Source organism: Tupaia chinensis, unplaced genomic scaffold (assembly GCF_000334495.1).
Source record: "Tupaia chinensis unplaced genomic scaffold, TupChi_1.0 Scaffold144956_1, whole genome shotgun sequence".
Classification (NCBI taxonomy): Eukaryota; Metazoa; Chordata; class Mammalia; order Scandentia; family Tupaiidae; genus Tupaia; species Tupaia belangeri.
Window position 1 is genome coordinate 22265 of NW_006204816.1, and position 18305 is coordinate 40569.

General features: G+C 38.5%; 1 protein-coding gene, 1 non-coding gene and 1 pseudogene across 2 annotated transcripts; 1 reads left to right on the forward strand and 2 right to left on the reverse strand.

The window, feature by feature from the left end:
* Positions 1-4246: 4246 nt before the first annotated feature.
* Positions 4247-5172, reverse strand: LOC102474957 (olfactory receptor 7A17-like; annotated as a pseudogene).
* Positions 5173-16490: 11318 nt separating this feature from the next.
* On the reverse strand, positions 16491-17452 carry LOC102475388 (olfactory receptor 7C1-like). Its single transcript, XM_014583878.1, is given in 2 exon segments — positions 16491-17065; positions 17068-17452. Coding segments are annotated over 2 exon segments (960 nt in total).
* A 182-nt stretch (positions 17453-17634) lies between these two features.
* LOC114005935 (U1 spliceosomal RNA) lies at positions 17635-17797 on the forward strand. The gene has a single exon (XR_003547727.1). It is a non-coding gene; the product is annotated as a U1 spliceosomal RNA (small nuclear RNA).
* Positions 17798-18305: the final 508 nt, after the last annotated feature.

Below are 18305 nucleotides of genomic sequence, written 5' to 3' on the forward strand. Positions count from 1 at the left end.
GTATATATATATATACATATATGTGAGTATATATATATATATATATATATATATAAAATACCCTGTGAATGGATAGATTGAGCTAATTAACATACTCTTCATCTTCCACACTTTCTGGTGGTGAGAATACTTAATATCTCTCTTACACTTCATATTTCTCTTACAATTAATATCTTTTTTGCACTTAATATCTCTTTTATCATTTTCTAGATAATAGTACATTGTAGTAACTCTAGTTAGTATGTTGTACTATAAATCTTTTGAACTTATTCTCGCTTAATTGAAACGTTCTACCCACTGACCAACATCACACCAATATCCACTACCCCCTCCAAGGTCCTGGTAACCACAATGTACAGAGTACAATGGTACTCTGTACTTTTATGAGATCAGTATTTTTGGATTCCATATATGACAGAGAGCATGTGATATTACTCTTTCTCTGCCTGACTTATTTCACTTAATGTAATGTCCCTTCAGGTTCATCTACACTATTGTAAATGACATAAATTTGTTCTTTCCTTTTTTCTTCTGTGATAGGATTTGTACACTCACCAGAGAGAGACACAGACAGAGAAAGGGGAATTAAGGAGAGAAAGACGGTGAGAAGTCATCCCCCCAGGAGTGATGACCACACTGCAATTCCTCCTTCTCCATTATCCTCTGGATTTGGGCACACTTGCGCATACACCCAATGTGTTTTTCAAACCACTGGATCAGGAACTCAAACCATGTGATTAGCCATATGGGACCCAGTTGCCTTAACTACCATTCAATTGGCTGGCCCAACTGTACATTTTTATATTGCATTATTACTGTTTTCAGTGGATGAGCTGTTTGAGTTTCTTAAATATTCCATTTATTAATGCTTTGTCAAATATAAAGTTTTCAAATATTTTCCTTCATTCTGTAGGATGTCCCTTTATATATTATATCCTTTGCAGAAGCTTTTAAGTTTGATGTAATCCACCTGTATATTTTTGGTATTATTGCCTATGCTTTAGGGGTGTTATTTAAGAAATCTTTGCTTAAGTCAATATCTTGAACTGTTTCCCCTATCTTTTCTTCAAATAACTTTATATTTCTGGGTTTTATATGTAAGTCTTTAGTCCAATTTAAGCTAATTTTTGTATGTGGTGAGATATAAGGAGTCTAGTTTTATTCTTGCAAATGAAGATCAAATTTCCCCAGTACCAATTATTGACAAAACAATTTTATTTCTTCTGAATTATCTTGTTATCTTTGACAAAAATCAGTTAGCTGTATGTTCTTGGAGTTATTGACACATCCTCTATTCTGTTCCATTGGTTTGTGTGTCTATTTCTGTGCCAGTACAGTGCAGTTTTTGTTTTTATGGCTTTGTAATATATATTTTTTTCTTTTGAGAGATTTTCACTGTAGGGCATGTGCGCTCGCCAGACAGACAGAGAGAGACATAGAGACAGAAAGCGAGAAATAACCCCCCAGGGGGGATGGTCACGCTGCAATCCCTTCTCCTCCATTCTCCTCTTGGGATCTTGCGCACGCACGCACACGCGCCCGGCGTGAGTTTTAAGCCACCGGGTCCGGGACACGAACCGCGGTCGACTACGTGGGAGTCCAGCGACATAGCCATTACGCTAACTGCTGGTTCCCGCTTTGTAATATATTTTGAAGTCAGATGGTGTGATGCTTCTAACTTTATTCTTTTTGTGCATAAGTTCTTGGGCTATTTGGGGTAGTTTGTGATTCTGATTTTATTTTATAATTGCTTTTTTATTTCTGTGAAAAATGTTGCTGATATAAATATATATATATATATATATATTTATATATATATATATTTTTCCACCAGAGATGAAAATGGAGAGAGAAAAAGGCATTTCCAAAAAGATCTTTATGTCATGATCCATCCAAGCCTCAGTCAGTCAAGATCACATTTGTACACTTGCACCCCACAAGCTTAGGAAAGTCCCAAGACACTAACCTAGGACTTTCATATGTGGGTCCAGTTGCATTACTACAATATTACACCAGGCTCCCTCTTTGTTTTTTTTTTTTCCTTAATGTTTCTTGCTAGACATTTGTTAATTTTTATTATTTTAAAAAATTTTATTTTCTTGTTGCTTTCTATCTTTCTCCACTTACATTTATTTCCCTACTCAGAGTTATGTTGCTTTATTTCTTAGCTTCTTAACATAAAAACTTAGATAATTGATTTTTTAAAAATATTTTATATAATTTTATTTATCATTATTATTTTTAAATTTTGACCAGAAAAACAGAGTGAGATATTTCCAGCTCTAGGACCTGAACTGCAGTTGGCCATGTGGGAATTTGGTGTCTCAATCACCGTGCCACCTGCCAGCCCAAAATTGTTGATTTAAACAATTTTTTCCACTTCTACTATGAGTTTTTATTTTATTTTTTTATAAAGCAAAGATTACAGAATATTTTTTTCTAACAAAGAACTTTACATTCTTTTGTCAATTTCTTTCCACCCCTCCTGCTCCCTCTACAATAGGTTTTTAAAGATTTAAGTATCTTTTGAGCACTTCTTTAGCTGCATCTCATAAAATGTAATAAATTACTTTTATTACTATTCTATTTGGATTAGCATACATTTTTTAGTTCTCAAAGTGGCACTGCTGAATAACAACTTTCAGTAAGAAAAACTAAAACTCTTAGTAATAAACTAATACCTGTCTAAATACTTATAAATTCTCCATGAGGGGCCAGCAGGTGGCATGGTGGTTAAGGCACTGGACTTCAATATGGTCACCTGTGGTTTGAGTCCTGGATCTGGCAGCTTGAAAATAATGCCAGATGTGTGTGTATACATACCCAAAACCCTAAGAGGAGAATGCAGGAGAAGAGATGTGGCATGGTCATTTCTCGGAGTGATTTCTTATTTTCCCTCTCTCTGTCTCTCTCTCTCTCTCTCCAGTGAGCACATGTGCTCTATGGCAAAAATCTAAAAACTAAACAAAAATCCATAATATTACAGTTGAAATGTTTATGGAAATGACAAGAACATAAGGATAAAGGAAGGAAAGGCAGACCGAAGACTAAGAAAGGAGAGTTCAGAAATTTTTAAAAATTAATCTATTAATTATTTAACATTTTTATTTATTTCTATATTATTATTCATATGTTAAATAGCTAAACATCATTTAGATTGTGAAGAGACTTTATCCAGCATGACATACACCTCAGTCCAGACCAGCAGAGACCACCATACATATCCAAGACCTTAGGATTTTAATGTACATGTTTGTACATGACCAAAAATTTAACTTACAAGTGTTCATTAACTTGTCAGGATTTTTACAGTTTTATAGTTTTATCACAGTTATTTCTTGAAAAAAATGTACGGGATAGTATTTTGAAAATAATAATCATCATTTGAAATAAGTGAGCCCTTGCCAACTATTTTACTCCATACTTGGAAATTACTTTTAGGGAAGAAAAAATCAGAAATGTCAGAAAAAGTTCAGAAACAGTGAAGAAAGGAAAATATTCAATATAATCAAAATAAAAGAATGTTAGAAAGCACACATAACACTATATAATTATTAACATGTGCAAAAATTACTTGTCAATTTTATGTAATGATAATAATGAAAAAGGGAAAAAAATAAAACAAGTGAGATAATTGATTAAGGGCCACAGGTAAAAAGGAAGAGAAAATTAATTAATTAATTTATTTATTTAAGTTTTTGCCATAGAGCACATACATTTGCCAGAGGCAGTGAGATGAAAATTGAGAAATCACCCCTCAACAGGGATGGCCACACTGCAATCCCTTCTCCTTTATTCTCCTCTCAGGATTTTAGTCATGCGCATACATGTGCCTGGCATAATTTTCAAGCCACCAGATCCAGGACTCAAACTGCAATTGCCCATGTGGGAATATAGTGCCTTAAATACTACTTCACCTGTTGGCCCCAAGAATAAAATATTTGAAGATATTAAATGGTTATGATTCTGGATGCCACTCTTTCTTTTCAAAATTCTATGTATTTGTTTCATCAATGAGTGTGAGGAAGGAATGTAGAGAGGCACCCCCAAAAAGGTCTTCACCCCAGAGTCTATCCGCCACCTCAGCCAGCCCGGATCATGGCACATGCACATTGAGTGTGTACAAACAGGTCCAGGACTGAACCAGGGACTTTCCTTGTGGGTGCCCCTGAACCACCATCTGCCTAGATGACACTCTTGTTCCTAGCTCTTAGGCACTTGTCAAACTCCAAGGCAAATCTTCCTGTCACTTGCTGGAAGGGTCAGTGCTGAAAAGACGTCTCAGGGCCCTCTTGATGTCCTTGTTCCTCAGGCTGTAGATAAATGGGTTAAGCATTGGGGTGACCACAGTGTACATCACTGAAGCAACTGCACTGGCTTTGGAATTGTGGGTAGTGGCTGAACTGAGGTACACCCCAAGGCCTGTGCCATAAAACAAGAGGACAACAAAGAGATGAGACCCACAGGTGGAAAACACCTTATACTTCCATCTGATGGACGTAATCCTCAGTATGGAGGAGATGATCCGGGAGTAAGAGTAAAGGATTCCAGAAAAGGGAATAATTCCCACCAGTCCAGAGGAGAGATATGTTTCTATGACATTGAGGAGGGTGTCTGAACAGGCCAGCTGGACAACCTGATTTATTTCACAGAAGAAGTGGTGGATCTCCACGTTGGCGCAGAAGGACAACCGTAACACCAGCAAAGCCCAGAGTAGGGAGTCCAGGACACTCAAAATCCAGAATGTCAGCAGCCCCAAGCCACAGAGCCGGGGGCTCATGATTGCTGTGTACAGATGGCCACAAACCGGTCATATGCCATCATAGACAGGAGGAAGATGTCCAACTCTCCAAAAAGGATGAAAAAATACATTTGGGCGAGGCAGCCATCATAAGTGATGGTCTTGTTCTGAATGCAGATGTTCACCAGCATCTTTGGGACAGTGGTGGAGGTGAAACAGATGTCACAGACAGACAGGTTGGAGAGGAAGAAGTACATGGGTGTGTGCAGGTGGGAGTCGGTGATGGTGGCCAGGATGATGAGTAGGTTGCCAGTCAGGGTAATCAGGTACATGAACAGGAACAGCCCGAAGAGGATGGGCTGAAGTTCTGCCTCTTGTGAGAGTCCGAGGAGAATAAATTCTGGAAAATACGTGTGATTTTCTGGTTCCATGGAGCTGGGGTGACTGTCAGGAAAGAGGCAATAACAGCAGTCACTTACAAAGATGTTATTGGGACTTCCTGCAATGGTGTGCTCTGGACAGTGTTGCTTGGCAGACAGGGCACATGAGAAGCTCGTGTTTTTTCCCCCCACACACCATAAAATGCCAAGCATAATAGTGGATCCTGTAATCCCAACTCAAAGGTTGAGAAAGGAGAATTACAAGCTCGGGGAATTTCTTTTCAGCCACTGGACACACGTGTATGTGTGCCCAAGATTTCAAGAAGAGAATGAAAGAGAAGGGATTGTAGCATGACCATTGCTTCTGGGAGAGGGGTGATTTCCAGCCTCTCTCTCTGGCAAGCACATGTGTCCTATAGCAAACATTTAAATAATAATTTAAAAAATGTGTATAGGGGCCAGCAGGTGGCTCAGTAATTAAGGCGCTGGACTCCCATATGACTGACTATGGTTGGAGTCCCAGACCTGATGACTTGCTTTCTCACTTTCTCTCTCTCTCTCTGTATCTCTCTGGTGAGTGCATCTGTCCTATAGCAAATTGGAAAATAATAGTAATTATAAATAAGTAAAATTAGATAAATGAGGGAACCAGCAGTTAGCGTAATGGCTATGTCGCTGGACTCCCACGTAGTCGACCGTGGTTCGTGTCCCGGACCCGGTGGCTTAAAACTCACGCCGGGCGCGTACAAAGGATAGTCAGCCCTAAAATTCCACATTGTCATGGCAAGAAATGCTGATTCTCATACATTTTGTGGTTATAAACAATAAATGTTTTCTAAATAATTATTTATTTTTTTAAAATTTTGCTGTAGGGCTCACCAGAGAGTGAGACAGAGAGATAGAGAGAGAGGGAAAAAGAGAAAGCAAGCTATCAGGTCCCAAACTTGAACTATGATTGGCCACGTGGGAATCCAGTGATTCAACCACCATGTCACCTGACACATTATATGCCGCATGGGATTCCAGTAATTCAACCGCCATGCCACCTGTCACATGATATGATATGATATTCACTTGTTGAATGAAGGGAAGGTGAGAGCTCTGGAGCTGCCCTGACCCCACTCTTTGGAGAAGGAGAACCAAGCAGAGGAGGAAGGAACAGCACGTAGGACAAATTCCATGTATTTGAGTGTGATGGACAGTGTCAGAGAGTCCTCTGGGCGTATTGCCTTTGTGAAGGAAAGAGTAGTTAAAGGTCCTGGCCTTGAGGAGCTGCCAAAGCATAAATACACCGAAATATACACATGCACAGAGTCTGTAGTCATTTATCCAGTATCCACAGATTTCCCACATTTACCACTGAGAGCTGAGCTTAGGAATCATAACAACACCTATAGTTTTAGATCCTAGGTTCTCTACTTATAAGCAGACATTCAATTCAGTAAATGCTGGCTATTTTATTTTCTTTCTTTTTTCTTTCTCTGTTTTTCTTTCCTTTTTTTTTCCTTTTTTTAAGAATTTTTGTCATCAGGTTCGTGCACTTGTTGGAGAGAGAGAAAAAGGAAAAGTGAGACATCACCCCCCACATGGAGGGATGGTAACATTACAATCTCCTCTCCTCCATTCTTCTCTCTAGGTTATGGGTATGTGTGCACACATGTCTTGTGTGTTTTTCAAGCTGCTAGGTCTAGGACTTGAACCATGGGGTTCACCATGTATGACCCAGTGCCCTAACCACCAGGCCACCTGCTGCCTTTATTTTTGTGCATTCTGTCTCTCAGATATTTTTGTTCTTCTCTTGCTGTTCATATCCTACCTCCAGGCTGGCTCTCACTAAATTCAGAAATAACCAGAATTGAATATGTGGGCCCTGGGTTGATTATCCCAAACAAAGCCAGTAGCATCTTTAGTGTGCCTACTCTTTCCTCCATTGTTGCCCAGCCATTTAGGGTTATCCAGATGGTCTAATGATGCAATGTACTGCTATCTTTTTTGTGGTAAAGCTCACATAGCATAAAATTCAACATTATAACCTTTTTAACGTTATTTTTTTCATTTTCTTTTTAGGTTTTTGCCATAGGGTGTAGGTGCTTGCTGGAAAAAGAGAGAGAAGAAGTGAAAAAATCATGCCCCAAGCTGGATGGTCATGCTGCAATCCCTTCTCCTCCATTCTCCTCTTAGGATTTTGAGCACTTATGCATACACACCTAGTATGTTTTCAAATCGCCAGGTCCAGGACTTGAACTACAGCTGACAATATGGGAAGCCAGCACCTTAACCATCAGCTGACCCCTAATGTAACCATTTTAAAGTGTACAATCCAGTGGCATTTTCACAATGCTATGTCCACATCACCATTATCTAGTTCCAGAATTCTTTTTGCCTCCCCCAAAGAAAAATGCATTCTCTCTGGAAGTTAGTCACCATTCATCTCTCCCGCCAGCCTTAATAACCACTAATCTTTCTTTCTCTATGGATTTATTTACTTTGTATACTTTGTAAAAATGGTATCAGCAAATGCATCTTGTCATGTCTGGCTTCATTCACTGTTTATCACTTAACATGTTTGCACACCAATTCCTTCTGCCTAGAGGACTTTTTTTTTTTCTTTTTTTGGAGAGGTTTTTGCTATAGGTAGTGCATGCGCTCACCAGATAGAGAGAGACTTAGGGACAGAAAGTGAGAAATCATCCCCCAGGAGAGATGGCCATGCCACAATCCCTTCTCCTCCATTCTCCTCTCGGGATCTTGGGCATGCATGCACACGTGCCGGCATGAGTTTTAAGCCACTGAGTCCGGGTCTCGAACCAGGTCGACTACATGGGAGTCCAGTGACATAGCCATTATGCCAACCGCTGGTCCCTAGAGGACATTTTTTTAAAAAGTTTTTGCTATAGGGCATGTCCACTCACCAGAGAGACAATGAAAGGGAAAGGAAGACATTATCCCCCAAGGGGAATGGCCCACTGCAGTCCCTTGTCTTCCAGGAATTTGGGGCACACATGCACACATGCCTGGTGTGAGTTTTGAGTTGCCAAATCTGAGAAACTGAAACAGCAGTAGTCCATGAGCAAGTCCAGTGCCATAACCACTACACTACATGCTGGACCCCTGCCTAGAGGACTCTGACCTTGAAAACTCCAACTCCTGGCACCAGCAGTTGGCATAATGGCTATGTCACTGGACTCCTTGTAGTTGACCGCAGTTTGAGTCCCAGACCTGGGTGCATGTGCGTGTGTGCTCAAGATCCTGAGAGGAGAATGGAGGAGAAGGGATTGCAGCATGGTCATTCACGCTGGGAGAGAAGCAAATGCATGAATACATAATTACACAAGTAGTACATAGTTGCATGACTTTAAAAGGAAATTGTTAATAATGGGCAAAAGGAAATTTTGGGGGGAAACAGAGGGGTAAGACACTTGTGAGATAAGATTTACTACCTGTTGACGAGGATGTGTATGGTGGTCTCAACTGGGCTGGACTAAGGTGTATATCATGCTGGATGAAGTATCTTCATAATCTCAATGATGTATAGCGATTTAATGTATGAATAATAATAAAAAATATTTTAAAAAATAATGGAAGAAAGGATCAGGGACAAAGAAAGAAAAGCTAAAGTGAGTGTGGAGGATACAAAGGAGGGAATGGAAAGGAAAGGACAGCTGAAGCTACTAAATTGAAAGCCATAACAGAGAAACCATATTTTCCCCCACTGTATTCTTTTTAAAATTTAGTTTATTATTATTATTTGATACATTCAATCACTATACATAATTTAGCTTGTAGAGAGAATCTACCCAACATGAAATACCCCTCACACCAATCCAGTTGCGAATGCTATACACGTTATCATAAACAGGTAATAAACCTGCAAATGTCTTACTTCTCTGTCTCCCCAATTTCCTTCCTTACTTTCCTCCCTTCTCCCATCCTCCTTCTACTCTGTCTCCAGTGTCCATAACTATTTTCAATGCTTTTATGGCCTCCAATCTATCAGTGCAGAAAAACTATATTAAGAAACTATATTAGAGAGCCAGGAGGTGGCTTAGTGATTAAGGTGCTCAATTCCCACATGGCTGACCATGGTTCAAGCCACAGACCTAGAGGCTTAAAAATCACACAGGGTGCATGTGCATGAGTGTCCCAATTCCTTAGAGTAGAGTGGAGGAGAAGGGACTGTGGCATGGACATGCCTCCCTGGGGGGGGTGATTTCTCACTTTCCCTCTCTCTGTCTTTCTCTCTCTCTCTCTTTCTCTGGCAAGTGCACACACCTTATGGGAAAAAAAATCTTAACAAACAACAACAAAACAGGGACCAGCAGATAACATCAGGATTACATCGCTAGACTCCCACATAGTTGATCATGGTTTGAGTCCTGGACCTGGTGGCTTAAAACCCATGCTGGTCACTTATGTATGGGTGCCCAAAAAGCCTGAGAGGAGACTGGAAGAGAAGGGATTGTGGCATGGCCACCCCCCTATGGGGTGGTGACTTTTTACTTTTGATCTCTCTGTCTCTGTCCCTCTGGTGAGAACACACACGCCCTATACCAAAAATCTCTCTTAAAAATAATAATAAAATGAACTTTAAAAAAGAAAGAAAGAAAAAGGAAGAAAGAAAAAGAAAGAAAGAAAGAAAGAAAGAAAGAAAGAAAGAAAGAAAGAAAGAAAGAAGAAAGAAAGAAAGAAAGAAAGAAAGAAAGAAAGAAAGAAAGAAAGAAAGAAAGAAAGAAAAAGAAAGAAAAGATTAGACTGCAGCTATTTTCAAGTCCAGTACCTTAAAATGGGAAGGTCTTGGGAACCAGCAGTTAGCGTAATGGATATGTTGCTGGACTCCCATGTAGTCGACTGCAGTTTGCGTCCCTGACCCAGTGGCTTAAAACTCATGCCGGGCGCATGTTCATGTGTGCCCAAGATCCCGAGAGGAGAATGGAGGAGAAGGGATTGCGGTGTGACATCCCCCCTGGGGGGTGACTTATCACTTTCTGTCTCTATGTCTCTCTCTGTCTGTCTGGTGAGCACACGCGCCCTATAGTGAAAAAACCTCTCCCCCCCAAAAAAAAAATGGGAAGGTCTTGGTCTTGAATTTTTACCTTTTTCCCTCTTTGAAACCTTGGGAAGTTATTCTTTTAAGAAGAAAACCACCCTCCATAGCTTATTTTTATTCTTCTGCACTTACAAAGATGCTCTGTCTTCTCAAGATGCCATCGCTGAAGAGTCCACTTTCACTGATTCTGTTCTCACCATAAACAATTGTTAAGAAAGAAGTCTGTTCTCAGGAAGAGCAGAGAGACAGAACTACTCATGAGAACTGCAAGAGACACAGCAAGGTGTCTTCTGTTAATGGTTAAACCAAATTGGAGTAGAAGTCCAATAAGAGGAAGTCCTTACAGTATGTGAGGCTTTTAGGACAGAATTCTCATGGTGTCTCATTAAATAAACTGTAGTTTTTGTATTCTCTGAGGAATATAATTCTTTAGAAGCTAAGGAGCTAAAACAAAGTAGACTTTTTGGCAGTCCTACCATTGAGGTAATATTGGAGCCAAAGCCAGTATCCTTTCCGTAGAGAGTTATTTAGGAGGCAGAGTTCATTAAGACTCTTCTCTATATTTAGATGCTATAGTTTACCTATTGTAGTCCTGATACAAGGGATTGGACCAGGGTTTTTGAATTCTTAGGGTTTTGATTCAGGAATGTGAAAATCATCCAACAATTTCTTCATTGTGTCATTTCTACATGTTTGGTATCTGGACCTTTGCCACCCCGTCAGCTAAAAAAAAATCTAATAACCACTGTTATAATTAATCATTGCTTGTGTTTAATATATGTCATCATTTTGTCTTCAATACATTCAACCTAAAGAGTATTTCTAAATATCAAGTTCAAAATAGATTCTCCTCTATTTTTTATAGAAATAATCTAATACACAATTTCCAGCATTACCCATTCTCATCAGATCAAAATATCTCACCAAATGAAATCTCTTATTATTTTATTTTTTTAGTTTTAGTTTTTGTCATAGGGAAAGGAAGCTTGTCAGAGAGATAGAGAGACAGAGAGACAGAGAAAGTGAGAAATCACTCCCCCTCCAGAAAAGCTAGACTGCAATCCCCTCTCTTCCAGTCTCCTCTCTGGATTTTTGAGCAGGTACACACATGTATCTGGTGTGATTTATGTCAAATATTATTTTTATTTATGTTAATTTAATGTTTCTTTTTATCTTAGGACAATCTACAATTCCCTTTGCTAAGTTATAGATAGATAGATAGATATAGATATAGTTTGCTAGGTTTTATATATATATATTGTTTGCATATATATATATATATATATATAGTTTGCTTATATATATATATATTGTTTGCATATATATATATATATACATGTATATATAGATAAAGACATTTTCTTGCTTACGTTTTGATTTTTCCTAGTATTAATGCATCATATATTGGTCCAGCCAAAGATAATTACCATGTATATTAACATCTTTGTATGATCCTGCTCACATTCTTAAAATTATTTTTTAAATTTACATTTAGTCACTGAATATCTTTACAGTGTGCTACATGGTTTTTACAAGCTTGAATACAGTGCATATGTGTCAAGTCAAAGATATTACCATAGACATTATCATCAGCACGCTTTGTAAATGATAATCCACATTATGATTTTATGCTGTTTCAGTGAGCATGTTGACTTTTTAATATAGTTTTAATTATTTATCTTCATAGTAGGCATACTTAAGTGTTGGCTAGAGATATTCAGGTAATATTACCTCTGTCCTCAGTAATGTTATTTCTGATGCCAGTTTATTCTTACAGATTAATGATAAAATCATCTAGCATTGTGGCAAGGAAAATACCATTGAAATTTATTGAATGTTTCATTAGAATTATAAGTTAATTTAGAAAAAAAAGTGACATTTTTGTTATGCTCATATTCCCATTTCAGTAACAGTAATTTTCCTCTAGGTATTTCAGTCCTTTTTGGTATAAGCTTTCCTGTAGCTTTTTTTTTAATGTAGATTGTGATCATTTATTAGTAATAATGTTCAAAAAAATGTAGGCTTAATTTCATTAACAATGATATTTCATCCCATTATATCTCCAATATGGTTAGTATTAATAGTTTAGAATTTTTTTTATTTTTTCTGTACTTATAAAGTGTCATGATTCTTTTCAGAATTTTCTCTTTAATATTTAAGATTTGTTTTGTAAATTCATTCAAAAATTCTGCTTTCTTTAAATAATATGAATTTTTTAAATTTCAAGTTCTTTTATACATTCAGTCACGTTATTGAGCTTGCAAAGTGAATATTTCAACATGTGTGCATTTCTCCCCAGTCCAGTTGATAATATTATAAAGTTATCCTCAACAGGGACCAGCAGTTAGTGTAATGACTATGTCACCAGACTCCCATGTAGATGACCGTGGTTCGAGTCCCGGACCCAGTGGCTTAAACTCATGCTGGGCGCATGTGTGTGTGCGTGCCCAAGATCCTGAGAGGAGAATGGAGGAGAAGAGATTGCGGTGTGGCCATCCAACCTGGGGGGTGATTTCTCGCTTTCTGTCTCTCTGTCTCTGTCTGGCGAATGCATGTGCCCTATAGCAAAAACCTCTCCAAAAAAAAAAAAAAGTTATCTTCAACAGATAATACTCATTTCGTTGTCCCATTGATGCTATGCCTCTCTATTTTTCTCCTCAAGGTCCTTCCTTAGACTCTATTCCTTTACCCACTCTCTTCCCACCCTATATCTGGTATTCACAACCATTTACTCTGTTTCTATATCCTTCAATCATTCAGTTTCGGTCATAGACTGTGGACACTCGGTATATATTAAGTGGAAACATACAATGTCTTTTCTTCATAGCCTGGTTTGCTTCACCCAGCAGCAAATCTTCCATATTCACCTACTTTCTGTCAAAAGCCTGGGTCTTGTTTTTTTTTTTTTTTTTTTTTTTTTTTTTTTGGGCCTGTCAAAAGCCTAGGTTTTTTTTTATGGCTGAGTATTATTTCATGGAGGTATATGTGCCATGGTTTTTCAATCCACTCATCTGTTCATGGGCATTTGGGTCAGTTCCATGTCTTAGTAATTGTGAATGATGCTGCAATAAATATCAATTTGCAAGCACTTTCCCAATTAACAATTCTTCTTTCCTTTGGGTAGATACCAAGGAGTGTGATTGCTGGATCATATGGAAGTTCTATTGGTAGATTTTTGAGGGATCTCCAAATTGTTCTCCACAGTGGCTGGACCAATTAACATTCCCACCAGCAGTGTAAAAGGGTTCCCCTTTCACCACAACCCAAGATATATTTCACTATTAGCTTACATTACCTTGGCTGTAAATTTCAGAACACTGTTAAAATTTATGGTAAGTGTTGAAACTACTTTTCTCCTTTTCTTTCAAGAGAATAGTCTTAGAGTTTTGTAATTTAATAAAATGCTTAATATTCTTTGAGATATATTTTACTATCATGTTATCTTGTAGTTTTTATTTCTAGCTATCATAAGTTTTTCTTTAAAGGTACAACTAAGTATTTAGTAATTAATCGTTTAGAAAAATAAAATAATTCTCAATCCCATCTCCACATTTCTAAGTAAATTTCAAGTGTAAAATGTGAAAGCAGATCATATGAAATAAAAGAAGAAAACAAAGATAGACACATAAATCTGATACATTTAGAATTTACTTATTGATTGATTGATTGATTTTAGATTTTTACCATAGGGCATTTGTAATCACCAGAGAGAGAGAGAGAGAGAGAGAGAGAGAGAGCGAGAGAGCACCTTGCCTGGGTGGGTGTATGCCACTCCACAATCATTCTCATTCTGGGATTTCAGGCATGCACACACATACCCAATGTGATTTTCAAGCAGCCAGGTCTAGGACTCAAATCATGATTGCCCATGTGGAGGTCCAATGCCTTAACCATCACACCATTTGCTGGCACCTCAAATTTGATTTTTAATTAATAAATAAACATTATACATACATCTATAGAGTACAATACAAACATCTATAGGTATACATTATGGAATGCCTAAATGAAGGTATTTATACATAGTACATATAATCTTGGAAGGTAGAAGTTCTTCTGAACATGAATCTTTAGCAGAAAAGAGAAAAAAAATCAGTAATTGGACCATAAAATTTAAAATTCTGAGAAAGCATGCTATGTTGAGAATTGTGTGGGAAAACATAATCTACTTGACTGACAAAAGTTCATTTGTTTCATTTACTAGGTCTTAATTTTGAATACCAGGAAAATTAATGCACTACTGGGGAAAAGATACAAAACATTAATAATTTACAAAAGATCATGTAAAACAGGTAGAAAAAAAGTTCAATTAATATTAGCTTTAGGTTGATTCAGGATAGAGGAATAGGAGGCAAATAACTAAGGAAGGAATTTCAAAAATAATTAAAGTAACCTCCAAAAATGTCTTGGTAAGGTCCCTATGGTAGGAATGAAGAATTATCTTGAGAACCAGCAGTTAGCATAATGGCTATGTTTCTGGACTCCCACGTAGTCGACCGCAGTTTGTGTCCTGGACCTGGTGGCTTAAAACTCACGCTAGGCACATGTGCGTGCGTGCCCAAGATCCCGAGAGGAGAATGGAGGAGAAGGGATTGCGGCGTGACCATCCTCCCTGGGAGGTGATTTCTTGCTTTCTGTCTCTACGTCTCTCTCTGTCTGTCTGGCGAGCGCACGCGCCCTGTAGCAAAAACCTCTCAAAAAAAAAATAGAATTATCTTTATTTATTTATTTACTTTTAGTTTTCCTATAGGGCACATACACTTTTTGGAATGAGAGAGAATGGGAAAGAGAAAGAGAAAAAGTGAGAAATCACCCCCCTGGGTAGAGAGATAGTCACACGTCAGTCCCTTCACTTCTGTTCTTCTCATGGGATTTTTGAGCATACATACATATGTATCTGGAGTGATTTTTCAAGCTGCCAGGTCTAGAACTTGAACTGTGCACTCAGCCATATGGGATCCAGCACCTTAACCTCCATGCCAACTGCTGCACCAATAGATAAATTCCCCTTTAAGCATGACAGCCCTTCAGAAAGTTGGCAGAAATATGAACTTAAAGTGCAAACTTACTTTGGTGCAAAATTTTTTAAAAATCTATGCATAGTATTTTTCTACATTAGGCATTTCCATAAACTTTTTGAAGACATCTCTCTCTGTCTCTCTCATAGAAACAAAAAGGATTTTTAAAAACTTTTTAAGCAAATAGATTATATATGGAGGCTAAAGAATGAAGAACACATATCTAATTGCAAGAGCACTCTAAACTCACAGATTCAGCTACCTCCTAGAGGAATGTTGAAGATCGCCAGGAGCCCATAAAAGCTGGAGTAAGCCATGGAATATTCTTTTTTTGTTTTTGTCTTTGTTTTGTAAAAGCACAGGGTAGTTTATTAAGAAAAAGTGAAAGTACACTCCTGAGTGATAAAAGCAGTCCAAGAGTGAGAGAGAAAGTGTGGCTCAGGGCCCCCAGCAGTTACATTCTGTGAGGTTTATACTTTTTAAATCTAGGTTGTGTTGACTGATCATGGGCTGAGCCTACTAATTATTATCATCTCAATGGCTATACCAAATGTGGCTGATACCACAGATTCATTTCACTGGCTATATGAAATATGACTGGACCCACTGATTCATCTCATTGGCTATATCAGGCATGGTTGGAATCATTGATTCATCTCATTGGCTATCTCAGATATGGCTGGGGCTATTGATTCATCTCATTGCGTATATTAAATATGGTGTAATCAGTTATACATCCACCACTAATCTCCCACCTACAGAGAACAGACTCATACTTATGGCCACTAAGTGGAATCAATCCTGCCAACACATTGACATCACATTTCTCATCTCCAGAACTGTGAGACAGAAAAGCAATATTGTTTAAATCACCTAGGTTTTGGTACTATGTTAAACTGTTCAAGTAAATTAATAAATACACTGGCTTCAAAAATTGTCAAAATCAAGACACAAGTTGGGCCAGAAGATTGCAGAGTGGTTAGGCCTCTGAATTCCCACATGACCAACCACAGTTTGAGTCCTAGACTTAGTGGCTTGAAAATCATGCTGGGCACATGTGCAGGCATGCCCAAGATCTCAGAAGAAGAATGTAGAAGAAGGAACTGCAGAGTGACCATTCACCCAGGGAATGATTTCTCACTTCTCACTGTCTCTGTCTCTCTCTCTCTTTACAGTGAGTACATGCACCCTAAGGCAAAAACCTCTAAAAAAAAGACAGTAAGATACAATCACTCTAGAACTAAAAGAAGATGGATTGGTGTTTGGATATAAACAAGATCCATGAACAAAGGTGTCCTTGCTATTCAGGAAAGCCCTGCAATGACCTCATCATTGAGAAGCATCCTCCTACCAAGGAGTCTCCCCAGAAGCCCCTTCATGTCCCTGTTCCTCAGGCTATAGATGAAGGGGTTCAGCATGGGAATGACTATGATGTATATCACTGAGGTCATCATGTTTATCCTAGAGGATGCTGTGGTTGCAGAACTGAGGTAGACCCCCAGGCTTGTGCCATAGAACAGGGACACCACTGAGAGGTGTGACCCACAGGTGGAGAAGGCTTTGTACTTGCTCTCAGCTGATGAAATTTTCAGGATGGAGGAGACAATTTGAAAGTAAGAGAAAAGTATTCCAGTGAAAGGAATCACAGCCAACAAGCCTGTTGCACAGTATACCACTATATTATTGATGAGGATGTCAGAACAGGCGAGCTTCAGGACTTCGGGAAGATTACAAAAAAAGTGTGAGATATCTATGTTTGTGCAGAAGGACAGCCTCAAGATGGTCAAAGTCTTGAGAAGGGAGCCCATGATACTAATGCACCAGGCTCCGAGAATCAGCAGGCCACAGAACTGGGCATTCATAATGATCGTGTAGTGCGGGGGTGACAGATGGCCACAAACTTGTCATAGGCCATCACAGTCAGGATTAAATTATCCAGGCATCCAAACACAGTGAAAAAGAATATCTGAGTTAGACAGTCTGCATAAGTGATGACCTTGCTCTGTGTCTGGATGTTCACCAGCATCTTTGGAATGGTGGTGGAGGTGAAACAGATGTCACCAAAGGACAGGTTGGAAGGGAAGAAGTACATGGGGGTGTACAGGTGGGAGTCTGGGCTGATGGCCAGGATAATGAGTAGGTTCCCAATGATGCTGACCCAGTACATGGACAGGAACAGCCTGAAGAGAATGAACTGAATCTCTGACTTTGCTGAAAATCCCAGGAGGAGAAATGCTGGAACACATGTTTGATTTCCTGTTTCCATGGGAATAACTAACAGAAAAAGGAAAAGAGTGACAAGCAATTAACACAACAGCACTGAAATTTGGTTCCATTCCATTTCAAGCAAAAGAATTTATACAATCTTGCTTTTTCCTTGTTGTCTTCCATTGAGAAAATGGAAAGGCTCTCACCTTTTCCTTTGCTACCACTAGTCTCTAAAAATGTATACTTACCTGGCAGGGGAGATACCATGATCGTGAAGATTTTTTCCCAGGGTGAGGCTTATCCATTGTACTCCAGATGTGCTGACCCCTGCAATTTCCCCAAATGTGGAAAACTTGACTGCATAATTTGTGGTAGTGGGGGACTGCGTTCGAGCTTTCCCCTGTATAAATAAATAAATAAATAAATAAATAAATAAATATAACCTCAATTCTACAGTACTGGAATCCTCTTCAGTCTGGCTTCCCAATGACCACCAGAATCAACAGAACAGAGACTTCGGTAACCACACCTAACAAAAATACGCAGTCTTTCCAAAATTCTTGAGCCATTGGAAAAGTCATGACATATTTTTCTGTTTTTTCTGTGTAAAAATGTGTCATGACTTTTCTGATGACCCAATAGTTTAAGAGTCATTAAGCAAACAGACAACCCAATTCATAATAAGCCCCAAGGTGGAGGGAGAATTAAATTTCTAGAGTTACCACATTATATTATTCAAATACCCTGCTCTCAACAAAATATTATGAGGATTGCCATGAAACAAGAAAGCATGACACAGGAAAAAATTAATTAGTAAATTCTGACCCTGCAAAAGCTCAGGTATTAGACTTATTAGAGAAATACTTTATTTTTTTAAAAAGAATTTTGTCTTAAGATGTGTTGCCAAAGAG